Source organism: Gobio gobio, assembly GCF_949357685.1.
Source record: "Gobio gobio genome assembly, chromosome: 6".
Lineage (NCBI taxonomy): Eukaryota > Metazoa > Chordata > Actinopteri > Cypriniformes > Gobionidae > Gobio > Gobio gobio.
This window is the reverse complement of record NC_137102.1, coordinates 50,006,899-50,022,351: the sequence shown is the minus strand read 5'-3', so window position 1 is coordinate 50,022,351 and position 15,453 is coordinate 50,006,899. Positions and strand designations below refer to the sequence as shown.

The 15,453-nt window shown below is 45.1% G+C and overlaps 1 protein-coding gene across 1 annotated transcript in view; it reads right to left on the bottom strand.

Annotated features, from left to right (window-relative positions):
• The window catches only part of ephb1 (EPH receptor B1), a 419,430-nt gene that overhangs the window by 15,550 nt on the left and 388,427 nt on the right, over nucleotides 1-15,453 (bottom strand). The window contains exon 12 of the mRNA XM_079818972.1: nucleotides 12,870-13,085. Coding sequence (XP_079675098.1) covers nucleotides 12,870-13,085 — 216 coding nt within the window. The remainder of the gene's footprint in view (nucleotides 1-12,869; nucleotides 13,086-15,453) is intronic.

The following is a 15,453-nucleotide window of genomic DNA, read 5'->3' as shown; positions in this document are numbered from 1 at the left end:
TTGCCGCGACACGTCCAAGTTAGTCGGCAGGGCTTTTAGTGCGGCAGGTCGAGCTGCTGGTTGTCTGCACACCATGGCGGTCCTGCAGGCATACCAAGCCGACCTCCTCAAGGAACTGGATGAGGGCGAGGGACCATCTCCGGATGACTTCACCAAGCTCAGGAAGGCAACGGATTTGTCTCTCCGCATTACCAAAGAGACGGCTCGCGCTGTGGGCCGCTCTATGGCTGGAATGGTATGCGTCGAGAGGCATCTCTGGCTGACGCTGTCGGGAATCAAGGAGAGCGAGAAACATTTTCTCCTTGATGCTCCGATCTCGCCTTCTGGCCTCTTCGGCGGGGCAGTGGATACTGTCGTCGAGAGGTTTCAGGAGGTGAGGAAGCAGTCAGCCGCCTTCCAGAAGTTCTTCCCTCGCCGCTCGGGCTCTGCAGTTAGAGCAGGCCCGGGTGGGCAGCCCGGACCCTCATCCAGCTCACTGCACCGCGATGTGCAGAGGCAGAGTGTCGCCTCCCGCGCCCCTCCCGAGGGAGCTTGGCAAAGGAGGCGGCGCTCTCGCAGGAAGCCTTCTCAGCCTAAGAGCGACCTGAGGGACGTCATCCAGGCTAAGAAGGCTCCCAAGCGGTCCTAGCTTCGGCAGGACCGCTGAGAGTCGTCCCCCACAGGGTGGAGCGATCGAGGTCGTTTCCACTCTGGGACTCTCGGGGAATCGTTGCTGCGCTCCCGCCGTCCAAGACGTTTCGGGCCGCATCGGTTCCCTGCGCGCGCGCACTGAACCAGTCGCCTCCATTAGGACTTGCGACAGTTCAGCAGCCGCGTGCGCCTCACGGATCTCTTCCCCGACGACACCCTGCCGGTCAGCCGCTTCAGGGCGTTGGGGTAGGGACTCGAATAACACCCGAGGCTGGCCTCGAGAGGCTAGTTCCCTTAGTAGATTATCTCGGCGCATGGTCATGCCTTCCGGGTATATCTGCGTGGGCCCTGCGTACTGTGGAACGGGGTTACAGACTGCAGTTCGGTTTCCCTCCCCCGAAATTCAACGGGGTGGTTCGAACTGTGGTCGGTCCCGAGCAGGTGTGGGTGATGGAGCAAGAAGTACGCTCTCTGCTGGTCAAGGAGGCTATAGAATATATTCCTCCACCAGGCAGGGAGTCCGGGTTCTACAGCCGGTACTTCATAGTTCCCAAGAAGGATGGGGGGTTGCGTCCAATTCTAGATCTCAGGCTCCTGAACCGGTCTCTGAGGAGATACAGGTTCAGGATGCTCACAATTCCAGCCATCGTGACTCAGATCCAGTTCGAGGACTGGTTCGTCACGATAGATCTGAAGGACGCATACTTCCATATCTCCATCCTTCCAGCTCACAGGAAGTTCCTGCGGTTCGCTTTCGGGGGCGAAGCGTACCAGTATCGGGTTCTTCCGTTCGGCCTAGCTCTCTCCCCTCGCACCTTCACGAAGTGTATGGATGCAGCACTGGCTCCGTTGAGACTCCAGGGCATCCGTATACTCAATTATATCGACGACTGGCTGATTTTGGCTCAGTCGTACGATATGGCGGTTCGACATCGAGATGTCGTTCTAGCCCACATAAGGTGCTTGGGTCTCAGACTCAACACGAAGAAGAGCGTGTTGACGCCCTCCCAGAGGACTACGTTCCTGGGGGTTGTATGGGATTCGACGCTGATGCGGGCACAACTGTCCCCCGCACGCGTGGAGTCCATACTGGCGATGGTCTCGAGAGTGAAACTGGGCCGCAGCCTCACTGTGAAGCAGTTTCAGAGACTGCTGGGTCTCATGGCAGCAGCAGCCAACGTGATTCCGTTCGGTTTGCTCTACATGAGACCCCTCCAGTGGTGGCTGAGAACCAAGGGGTTTTCCCCCAGGGGGAATCCTTTCCGCATGATCAGGGTAACGCGCAGATGCCTTCGTTCCCTCGTCATGTGGAAGAAACCTTGGTTACTGTCCCAGGGGCCGGTGTTGGGAGCGTCGTGTTGCCGGAAGTCCGTTTCAACAGACGCTTCCCTCACTGGTTGGGGCGCGGTCATGGAAGGCCGCTTTTCCAGGGGTCTGTGGGAGACCCGGCATTCTTCCTGGCATATCAATTGCCTGGAAATGCTGGCGGTCTTCAAGGCTCTGAGGAGCTTTCTCCCGGACCTCCGCAGCCACCATGTCCTGATACGATCCGACAACATGTCGGCAGTATCGTATCTGAACCACCAGGGGGGCCTGAGGCCACCATGTCCTGATACGATCCGACAACATGTCGGCAGTATCGTATCTGAACCACCAGGGGGGCCTGAGGTCGCGTCGAAGTGGATCTATTTGCCCAGCGTCGAAGTGGATCTATTTGCCCTCTTTGCAGACTGGCGCATCAGGTCCTTCTGTGGTCCCAGGGGAAGTTGTCATCCCTCAGGGCGATGTACATTCCCGGGGACCAAAATCGGGGAGCAGACATCCTGTCAAGGCAGGGGCTGAGGCCCGGGGAATGGCGGCTCCACCCCGAGGTGGTGGAGGCTATGTGCGAGCGGCTGGGCCCGGTGGAAGTGGATCTATTTGCGTCTCGAGAGACGTCCCACTGCCCGCTGTGGTTCTCCCTCACTCATCCGGCCCCTCTGGGGCTGGATGCCATGGCACAGACGTGGCCGAGGCGGCGTCTGTACGCTTTTCCCCCGATTGTTCTGCTCCCGGGAGTTCTGGAACGTGTCCGCCGGGAGGGCGTCAGCCTTCTCTTAGTAGCACCCCGGTGGCCCACTCGGGTATGGTTCTCCGACATCATCGACCTGCTGGACGGTCCCCCATGGCAGGTCCCTCTGAGGAGGGATCTGCTGTCTCAGGCCGGGGGTACGATTTTCTACCCACGGCCAGAGGTGTGGGATCTCTGGGTCTGGCCCCTGAGGGGGCTCAGTTCCTAGCAGAGGGCCTTTCGGCAGGTGTTGTGGAGACCCTACTCAGTTCCAGAGCTCCATCCACCAGGAGGTTGTACAGCCTAAAGTGGAATGTATTTTCCACTTGGTGTAGAGAGCGGGAGGTGAACCCAGTTAACTGCCCAGTGGCTTCAGTGCTGGAGTTCCTTCAAGACCGCTTCTCCGCCGGTCTTTCCCCGTCCACACTTAAGGTGTATGTGGCTGCCATTGGGGCTTTCCACGCACCTTTAGGTGATGCGACATTGGGAAGGCACCATCTGGTTGTACGTTTCCTCCGTGGGGCTCGGAGGATGAGGCCTGCGGCTCATTCCAGGGTCCCAACCTGGGACCTGGCAGTGGTGCTCGAGGGGTTGGCTGAGGCCCCCTTTGAGCCGCTGGAGTCGGCGGAGGCGAGAATACTGACCTTCAAGGTGGCTTTTCTCCTTGCCATCACTTCTTTGAGGAGAGTGGGGGACCTCCAGGCCTTGGCGGTCACGCCGACTTGCCTGGAGTTTGCCCCTGGCATGGTTAAAGCCATCTTGCATCCCAGCCAGGGCTACGTGCCCAAGGTGCCATCTAACAGGGCAAGGTCAGTGGTTCTCCAGGCATTCCATCCTCCACCTCACGTGACGGCGGAAGAGAGCAGACTTCACCTCCTCTGCCCCGTGCGGGCATTGAGGATTTATCTGGAGAAGTCTGCTCAGTGGAGAAAGTCAGACCAGCTGTTGGTGTGTTTTGGTTCACCCAAGAAAGCCTGCGTCAAAGCAGACGATTAGTAACTGGATTGTCCAGGCTATAGCCATGGCTTATCGGGTGCGCAACCTGCCTTCACCCTTAGCCGTGAGGGCCCATTCTACCAGGAGCATGGCCTCCTCGGTAGCCCTCCTTTCTGGGGCCTCTATGCTTGACATCTGCGAGGCAGCTGGGTGGGCCACTCCTCACACCTTCATTCGTTTTTATAGTCTGCATCTCCCTGAGACGCCTGGCGCGAGAGTGCTCGCCCCCTAGTTGTGCCTGGTTCCAGCTTCACACTGGGGTGGGTATGATTGGTGCGGGATAGTTGGTACTCGTTCCCCAAAGTGTCGTCACGATGACGCAGTTCGAGTTCCCTCGAAGGGGAACGTCTCGGGTTATGACTATAACCCTTGTTCCCCGAGACACTGCGTCTCGTGTCCACCCAATCATCAGAGCGCTCGCTTCATCGCAAAGAACGCTATCTCTGTTTCGTTCAGACGTCTCTTTGTATCTTCCGGGTATGCCGTCACATACGACGTCATCACGCAACACCAATCGGATTGGGCTGATTTTACAGTTTCTTCAGACGCTTTACGCGAGGGGCGTTCCCCCAAAGTGGCGTCACGATGACGCAGTGTCTCGTTCCCCTTCTCGGGGAACAAGGGTTATAGTCATAACCCGAGACGTTTTCCAAAGTTACTAGCCACTCAGCATTTTCACTGGCCAAAATGTTGTTGTTGGGAAATTTGTTGTTAGAAATATGTAAATGAGCACTGTAAACACTCAAATCAAGTCTACATGAAATGTATAACATGACAATACATTTGTGTGTAAAGCTCCTTAATCTAGACAGAGAAAACAGTTGCTTGTCTGAAAAAAAAGAAAAGATTTTTGGTGTAAATATAATTTATTCTCGAGCAATATTCTCATCACAAGCAATATTCTCATCAGTGTTCTATTAGCTATGACATATTTAAATCTAGTATATTTTGTGTATGAGCCCATACAGTAGCCTAGTGAAATACATATCCATATTTTCATGTGATTTGATAGTTTATTTTATTAAATATAAAAAATCTAAAAGGTGTGCATCATACATGACACCTAGATGAACAATTTACAGTTGGTTTTATGAGTATAAGTCCTTCTCTTCAAATGCAATTGAAGTTAGAAACGTTTATACCAATGTCGTATGTAACTTTAGAGACGGTCCCTAAATTTGCGAATATCGAACGTCTAACGTCAAGCCAACTTTATGCCAGTCACAACAGATGCATTATGGTACTATTTTCACGGCGATCACGTCGATCACTGTGTGATGAATGCATCTCATATGTATATCGCACACATCTCTGCTTTGTTGTTAATGATGAGAGTGCATATTTCAGTGAGTGAGAGCGCGCTCTGAACAAAAGTCTGGCGTTTCAGCGATGACTAAACTGAATGCCTCTGATTATATGACATTGCATTAATTAGCTGAAAAGAAACGCGTGTGATTGGTTATAATGCGCAACACGATTATAACAGATGCCTTTTGAGAAGACTACAATAACATTTAGCCCACCAAAGTGGCTAGTGGGAGTGGCTGTGTTACACGCCACAGCTGAAATACACCCGCAAATGGCATCTTGTCACCTATGGCATCTATGTTCCTTTGTCTTAGTTTTCCCGCCACTCTGTTTCCCTGGTTACCTTTGTTAGTTAGTTTAGTTCAGCTGTGTCCAGTTAATTATCTTGTTTCTGTTTGCTATTTAAGTTCTTCCCTCTTCTTTGTCTGGTCGTTGTTATGTTAAGTTGTAGTGCTATTGCCTATTTGCCTGTCTTTAGAGTATTTGTAATTAAACAACGTTTGAGAACTGTACCTGTCTTCGTCTTCCTGCCTGCACAGACCCGTGACAGCTTTACTGTGCACTTTCTGTAATAATTTCAAGGTAGACAGAGCTTTTATTTTGCCAGGTTGGAATGAAGACCTTTGAGTTTGTGTGTGTTTTAACAAACAGCATTATAATTGATTTACTTATCGAAGTACACTCTAATGTACAACATAATAAATGTATTATTTGTTATTAACGTTTATTTATACAACAAATTGTTCATATGTGTCCATGTAAACCTACCTAATGTGAAGTACTCCGGTACAAAGAGGTTAGCCAATCATTAAAGAGATCATTTGCATAGTCTTAAAGATACAGTATCAAAATCAGCAACAAAAGCAAGTGTAACTGTAAAGGGTAACACAAACTTCCACTTCGAATACAGGGGAAACAAAATAGAATGCTTCAGAATATAAACAAAGATTTGTTTTTGATTAAATGAAAAATATGTGAATGATTGGAGGGATTGGTTGACCCTTTGTGCTTGGACTTTCTCCTGACCTTTGTGTTTAGTGACCTGAACACTCAATTTCATCTTCATCGATTCCAATAAAAGATGGAATGAACCTACATACAACAGAGAACAGTGTCTTAAGGTCACCTTCGCTGACCGCTTTCTGTCACGAGAGGTCTGACGGAGCACATAAACACTGAATTCAGGTTAGTGACACTTTTACATTGAATCCATGTAGTGTGAACAATACAGAATTGACCTAGCAATTGTTAATACAAAAGAGGCACTGTGTTTCACCAATGACAGTGTTTGAAAATAAATAGCTGGATCGCTGAAACATGAAAAGTCTAGGCGAATACAATAATGTGGTTCATCATTCAAACAGCATTTTTAGTTATAGATCCGTGTGTCTTTTTGACACATGGCACTGTCTGTCACTGTTTCGGATACAAGCTGCAGTCTGACTGAACAATGAAGATCCCTCAGAGCGGCACATGCACACAGCAAACAACACTTGAACAACTGCAGAAGAAAGACACGCCACCAGTGTTTAATGTCCCAAACACAAACAATCTGCATCGGAAATGTGCCTGCATGAGGCAAGACGGCAGCAGCATAAATTTAGATCTGTGAAAAACCTAAAAATACAGAAAGAGACAAGAGACTGTCTGTCTATATATTGCTACTTTACTTTAAGCAGGAGGGGGGGGGGGCAACATTTTATGTTTTTTGGCAAGGGGAAGTGGGGGTATTGGTCTTGGTGTATTTAAATAAATTAAATTATTAAGTTGATAAAAGGGGATATTAGAAATAAAGAAAGTGAAATAAGAATGGTAAAAGTTACAGGTCTGTTATTGTTATGAAGTAAACTATTTGCAAATAATATATATATTTTTAATTATGCACACATTGGGCCTCATTCATGAAACACGAGCAGAACGAATTTGTGTGTAAATTGTTCATAAAGCCGAATTCATAAATTTTCGAATTCACGTTCATATTTTCAAAACGTTAGTTGGTACGAAAGAAATGTACACCTGCTCCCTTGCACGTGTGGTGCGTAAAACATTTGAACATTCTGTGATCTAATTTAGGCAAATTGATGACATTGCATTTAGATGCACTATGTACCATAATAATACTTCACGAGTTAATTTGCCGAGTAAAAATGCTTTGGTGGACACGCGATAATTGAATATTTATTGCTAAGCATATGTAGCCCGGCTCCGCCCTCCTACATACTTCTGCTCAATTTGAAATTTTCTTCAGTACTCCGTCTGGGATTGCTGTATATTCTTTGGTTTTCTCATAAATAATGTCATATTTTTGATTCAAAATGGTGAAATTTCATTAAAAAATGTCAAGTAGTTTGCATCACTCGATATTACTGTTGGTCTCTGAATATTTTTATCGTAAAACAGAGGTCAAATATTAAATGTTTAGCTACTTACATCTTACGATGCACTCTTTCACTGCTATAACTATAGTGTTGCATTTGAATTTGCACGAACAGTAAGCCCCGTCTTCTTTGATTTGATTGGCCATCTCACTCATTCTGACAGTGACGAGCGCTGTTAGACCTCTGAGGCAGACCAAATTAAAACTGTAACATTTAACTTTTTTCATAATGGAATACAAAAGAGCAGCATCAATAATATCAAATGTTGGGGGGGTGGGCCATTTCTAATTATTTGGGGAGACTTACCCCCTCAATGTCTATGGTGGTTACGGCCCTTCTTATAAGTGAGATTGATGAAAAACATAAAGTAAGGCAAAAATATAGACCATGATGTGACATATATATATATATAATTAACATGATATATAATGGCTCATACTCTGATATAAGGTCCACCGTCCACCCCCATCTAACATTGATGTCAACAAACCAATGCTACAACAATGATGAATTCTAGATCACCTTGTCTAACTGCTTTTAAATTATAACCCATGGCCATTCGGTTTCTCTGTGGGCCTCACAGATCTAATTTGCTTATTTCTCCTTCACTTACATTCATTTAAAATTCCAGTCCAAATTGTGCTGCAATAACATCAGCAGGCAAATCAGACGTCAGGGGAGCTGGTTCAGATAGCAGTAGGCTAACCGTGCATATCTAACCTTTCGCCCCCTTTTCCCGGTCCCGTACCGCCCCGCCACCGCACAGACACCCAACGGGGACAGCGCAAATTAAACCTCGCTCACCTAATCCTTTATCATCCTTTCTTTCCAATTTCCCATCCAGGATTTTTAATATTAGATTATGACCTTGTCTTTCATAACCAGGTTAAGTATTCTTTTTTCCTCTCGCTTTCTTTTTCTTTTGAGAGTTCTTTGTGCTTAAATGAAACAGCACTTGTACGCCGCTGTGAAAGGTTTTCACTGCGATCAAGTCTGTCACATGGTACTGCTCATGCTGCAGGTCAAAGGTCAGATTTCATGTTTAAATAATAACAGCCGAGGACAACTGTGTGGTAAAGTGTTGTTGATATCCTCAGTTACTCGCAAACCAATCTGCTCACAGTTAACAGTCAAGGCTGCATAAACCCATGGAGGAAATTGATAGTTTATATTGACGAAAAAATAAATAATGAAAAATGCTGCAGTCCAAATAACATTCTAAAAAAACAAACAACAGTTTTACTATCGCTTGTTCTTATTTTTGTGGTTAATGTGTAACTTGACCCCACTGTGGACATTGGGAATACCTAAAATGCAGTGTCTTGTTGAGGAGAGGTGTACAATTACTGTTATTAGTGATAAAGAGCCCTATTTTAACGATCTGAGGGCATGGCTCAAGTGCACTTTGGGTGTGTCTGAATCCACTAGTTTAACAACAGGGAAAATGGTCGGTGCGCCAGGCGCAAGTGTTGCACCTAGTCTCTTAATGAGTCATGGGTGTGTTTTGGGCATAACGTGCAATAAACCAATCAGAGTCTCATCTCCCATTCCCTTTAAAAGCCAGTTGTGCTTGCACCATGGCGGATTCCCTATTTACATGGCGGAATATAGACACCCTCAACCTGTCGAGTCAGTTTAAATACATGTGTGTATTGCCACGTTTGGTCAAATAATTACCCAATTTAATTCGTCATTAAAGCAAATTGGTCATTCTGATACATGCAATGACTATCCAGTATGACATTTAAGCCTTTTTTATCTTTATGTACACAATAATAATCCTTTTATTTTTAATATTTGGCATGTTTGTGTGCTGCCCTGTGTGTGTAACAAACAGAGCGTACGTGCGTTGTGAACCCGCCTAGGTGCATATAGACGGCGGTCAATGGCGCAGTCATTTTCAGTTGCCTCAAAATAGCAACGCGCCAACAATGAGCGTGAACAAACCTCATTTTCAGACCAACACGGCCATGGGCGAACAGCTATTTAAACAACGTGGACGTTGGATGTGAAAATGATAACTACGTCGGGCTGAAACTAGCAAAAAACACTTGCGTTGCACCTGGCGTTGCATTGCGTCCGGTGTATGATGGGGCCCAAAATGGATTTAAAATTCCCACAAAGATACATTGAAGGAAACGCACACGTCATATTTAGGGACCAGAATATCATAGGGCTCCAAGCAGCCACCTAGAAACATAATTGCAAACACTCAGAACGCCTTCATGACCACCCAGCAACATCCTGACAACCATCTAACAACCAGCTAGCAACATTGTAGCAACCAGCCACAACATCCTAGCAACCACCCAGCAACATCCTAGCATCCACTTAGAAAATAAAATTCATAACACAAAATCTAGTTTAATTTAAGATTCAAACAAAAATCTTATTCCTTGGCATATATGAAAGCATAAATCAATGTTCAATCAAAATGAATCTGGCTCTGTGATAATGACCTTGAGACTTTCCATCTAAATACGGTTTTGCACTATTAGAATTACACTGCTATATACACTGTATACACTGCTAGCAAACCAAGTTGGGCAGTGTGAACTAGTTTAAGTGTCAGTTCTTGGCCAGAATAAGTCGTAGTGTGGACCATTCTTAACACTGACAGGCAAAAGTCTGGCTAAACAAGACTATACAATTGCACGAGATGCTAAAGGACAACAGACTTTAACACCTGGAGCTGAGAAGACAAGTGTGGGAAAACAACTGAAGTAACTGAAATAGTGAATAAACCGGAAAGAGAGAATGAGCATGTCACATTCCACAATCTGGCATGCCTCGGATGGGAGAGGAAGAGGGAAACAGAAAGTGACAGAGAGGATGGTGGCAGGGTGAGGGGGTGTCACACATCCAGATCCCACCTCAATGTAAATAGTTTTATTTTCCATTTGCAGCACACAGCCACTGCACTTGTCATGCTGACAGCGAGCGGGAAGTCTGTGTTCATGCTGAGAAAGTGAGGGACAATTCTTTATTTCTTCCTTTTCAATTTCACTCCCTTTTCTATATCATCTCCTCCAAGACCAAGAATCCTCCAGGTTTGGATGAGAAGCTCCCTGGCTAGTTTGTGTGTGTTTTAGAACAAGATTGTGTTATCTTCAAGATTAGATAGATAGATAGATAGATAGATAGATAGATAGATAGATAGATAGATAGATAGATAGATAGATAGATAGATAGATAGATAGATAGATAGATAGATAGATAGATAGATAGATAGATAGATAGATAGATAGATAGATAGATAGATAGATAGATAGATAGATAGATAGATAGATAGATAGATAGATAGATAGATATGCAAACAGACATACAGATAGATAGAGACAGACATACAGACATGCACAGACAGACAGACATGCTGACAGACATGCAGATAGACAGACAGACAGACAAACAGACATGCAGACAGACAGACAGACAGACAGACATGCAGACAGACAGACAGAAAAACATGCAGATAGACAGATAGACCGACAGACAAACAGACATGTAAACAGACAGACAGACAGACAGACAGACATGCAGACAGACAGACAGACAGACAGACAGACAGACATGCAGACAGACAGACAGAAAAACATGCAGATAGACAGATAGACCGACAGACAAACAGACATGTAAACAGACAGACAGACAGACAGACATGCAGACAGACAGACAAACAGACATGCAGACAGACAGACATGCAGATAGACAGACAAACAGTCATGCAGACAGACAGACAGACAGACATGCAGACAGACAGACAGACAGACAGACATGCAGACAGACAGACAGAAAAACATGCAGATAGACAGATAGACCGACAGACAAACAGACATGTAAACAGACAGACAGACAGACAGACATGCAGACAGACAGACAGATAGATATGCAGACAGACAGACAGACAGACAGACAGACATGCAGACAAACAGACATGCAAATAGACAGACAGACATACATGCGGATAGACAGACAGACCAACAGACAAACAGACATGCAGACAGACAGACATATATGCAGAGAGACAGACAGACATGCAGACACACAGACATACATGTAGACATACAGACAGGCAGACATGCAGAAAGACAGACATGCAGAAAGACACCTGGTGATCTAAAAGCAAAGTTCTGGTCAGTAATTTTCGGGATATTTGCATTCTATGCCTCACAGTCAAGATGTACCTATTCAGTGTTCTGAGTCTGTCACCAAAAGGAGTACTTGATGGAAAATATTTGTAAAAGCGTCTTTCTAACTCAAGTCTGTGGCCTTTCAGAAAACAGTGATATTGGATGCAGAGAGTGATGAATCGGTGAAAGAGCTGGCAGAATGACGGATGAAGCAACACAGTCAAACAAAAGACCATGAACCACTACTATGGGCAACACGCAGGCAGATGATAGATAGATAGACAGAACAAGCGAACAAAAATGCAATAAATAAATAAATAAAAAAACCTCTGGGGGGGGTAATTAAATTCTACTTCTATTAGTAAGGAAGATAGCGATGTCACATCAGTATCACACCCCTGTTCACACCTTTGCAGCATATTCCTGTCAATCAACAGTCACCACGGGACATCCTGTTTGTGAATGGTTGCTGCCTTTGGGGCTTAATGAGCTTTCACACGCTTTAAGAGAGACAAAATGTTAGCTAAATATTCCCTGTCTGTCTTCTCGTCTCTTTATCATCTGCCTCACATCTCTGCTCACAAGCACAGAGGAGCCACCCAAGTGTAAAATATGAAATTGTTTGCTTACAATGCATTGGTCATTTCAATGAGAAGTCTGAAGTGAATTTAAAACACGCTCAATAAAGGATGTGACCTAGGGCTGTTTCTCTTCAGCGCAGAGGAATTATGCATCGAAACGGTTAACCCTGCTAAATGTGTGACTGTCAATGTACCAGCGCCTCTGAAACCTGCCCGAATACAGAAATCATAACAGGGTCTGATAAGACGGAACAAGACAATGAATTATCAGTAAACCCAGATAATTACCAACGTGGCGAATCCACGGTACCAAAAATATCACAGTGCTCTTAATCGAGAGTCTTTAAGGAGGCAGGAGAAAATAGTATTTCATATTAATATTAAAGATCTGCAGCACAGAAGGGCTAATGATGCCCTGGATGCCTATTAATGATACATAATAGAGAATTCTGAAAGTCTGAGCATTCCATTTGGTGAAGCAGACTATTGGAAGCCTAGTCACTAGGCTTTGTTCAATCACATACAGAATTTAAATGCAGTTTTTCCAGAAAATTGTCATGTCCTGTCAAGGAGACAATGCGCTGTTTCATTCTGGAGACATTTTAGGGAATAAAAGAAAATAAAGCAGACAAGAATGAGAAAATAAAACCAAAGCATGGAATAAAGGGCAGTTATAAATGGCCAATACCTGTCTTTCGAATTATCTCAAGCAACACCATGGCCATGCCAAACATGGCACCTATTATCTTCTGTTAAAATGAAGTGGTGAGTCTGATGTGCCTGGAAAAAGTCTTACCAGTGAGCTGGTATAGGTGGGGTCAGAGGTGTCTTCCTGCAGATAACGGGATAGGCCGAAGTCCGACACCTTACACACGAGGTTGCTGTTGACCAGGATGTTGCGGGCAGCCAGGTCTCTGTGGACGTAATTCATCTCCGATAGGTACTTCATCCCTGCAGCAATTCCCCTCAGCATCCCCACCAGCTGGATCACCGTGAACTGCCCGTCATTTTGCTACAACACAACACAGATATCACATGACATTCGCAAATATGTCCAAGATTAAGAAAATGAGCTCTTACTGTTTAGCTGTACACATCATTTTGGTTTTATCTGGTGGTTAATGAAAAATGGAAGCGTCTATTTCTGTTTCACTCTATTTCAAAAACCTTAACAAAGGTTTGTCAAAGTAGGACATGTTCCAGGATCAACATACTTGTTTCTGGAACAAAATTTGTATCAACCAATGAGACTTTAGAATTACAATCAGTTGTGCAACATTCAGAACTGAACTGATGCCCCTTTTACGCCAGCATGAACCAGGTGCTAGTTCAGAGCGAGTGTTATTGCCGGTTCAGAGTTGGTTCGACTGGCGACGGGCTAGAGAGCCACCACAGAGCCAGGTCTTGCGTCACTGTATACGTCTCATCTTTCCTAGCAAAGCTAGCATGGCAGCGCCAAACACACTATCAACAATGGCGGACGTTGCGTTACTTGATGCTCATGGCTTTGCGAACCTATGTCGGCATCCAAGCATGGCGAATCCAACGTCATTGTTGATCACACCATCAACAATGGCGGACACTGCGTTACTATAGAGACAGAGCGACACGCGTCATAATCTGAAGGCCACGCCCACCGGTGGGGGAAAGCAATCGAACGCTCTCCATTGACTTTGCAGTGCGTGAAGCGGCATCCTTGTCATTTTGGACTTATAACAAAAAACAGAACAATGTCTAAAAGCTGATATGTGACAAAGTGTACAGCAAACAAGCTAAGCAAAACCCACAACCAAAAACCCAGACGTTATTATAAGCTATTGACCCAAAAAATGACCGTTTAAGGACAAAAAAGTGGATACAGGCCATTGAGACACGTTATATTACACTGAGAACTACACCCACTAGAGGGGAACGTAATCAGCGACAGGAAATATCATATATAAAACTGACATTTGGATATTTGACTTAACAGTGACAACATATTTATTGCACACATAGGTATACTGAGGCATACTGAGTGTCAGGATCCCAAAATGTACCCATTCTTCCTGCTGAAGCGTCACGTTTTACTGCCTTTATCCACTTTTGTCTCCTTAAACTCTCGTTTTTTTGGGTCGACAGCTTATAAAAACTTATTTCTGTGTTTTTTAGCTTGTTTGCTGTACACTTTGTCACATATCAGCTTTTAGACATTGTTCTGTTTTTTTTATAAGTCCGAAATGACAAGGATGCAGCCTCACGCAATGCTAAGTCAATGGAGAGCGTTGGATTGTTTTACCCCCCGGTGTGGGCGTGGCCTAAATACGCTCTGTCTCTATTGATGGTCATGGCTTTGTGAACCTATGTCGGCATCCAAACACGGCGACTCCAACATGTTAGTGCAGCTCACCGTAATTTGTATACAAGGACATTAGAATCGAGAATAACGGGACTAATCCATTGTTTTTGGCTGCTATTTAAAAAATGGCGTTCACAAGTTTCTGTTCGTCTTGTTGGTCACGGTGAGCCAATCCCCAGCCCCTGACACAATCGGTCTTACTTCTAGACCAGCAATGTTTTGGTGCTACTTACGAACCACTTTTCCTGGTTCAGAGCTGTGCTTTGGGTGTCGAGAGACAAATAACTGATTTAAAACAAGGCTCTGGCTCTGAACCAGCACTCAAACTGCCTTGGTGGAAAAGGAGCATAAAGAGTCCCCTTACAATTTCAGTTCAGTTCCTGAGTTGAATTTGAATTGGGGCAGCTAACAGGATGCATAATTCCAATCAGAATTTAGAAGTAACAAACTTACTGTAATTTATCATTAGAATATTTGACTATATTAAAGAAGATTTAAGACAGATAGATACAGACAGATATATACATACAGACAGATGGATGGATAGATTCAACTTCCTGTGGGATGTACGAAGCATTTGAACCACATGAACCATAGCCCTTACTTTCAAGATGTACCTATTCAGTGTTCTGAGTCTGCCACCAAAAAGGAGTACTTGATGGAAAATATTTGTAAAAGCATCTTTCTAACTCAAGTCTGTGGCCTTTCAGAAAACAGTGATATTGGATGCAGAGAGTGATGAATTGGTGAAAGAGCTGGCAGAATGACAGATGAAGCAACACACAGTCAAACAAAACACCAGCACAGTATGGATGGATGGATGTGTGTGCATTTGCGTGCTAATGACATCACAGACATTTAAACCTTTGTGTCATCTGTGAATCCCATCAATGGAACAAAACCCTGAAGGTCCTTTCACATGACTAGTGTCAGCGTTCCCCAATGCAATGAACTCAACAACTACTATGGCCAACACACAGGCAGATGATAGATAGACAGACAGAACAAGATGTATGAAGCATATGAACCACATGAACCATAG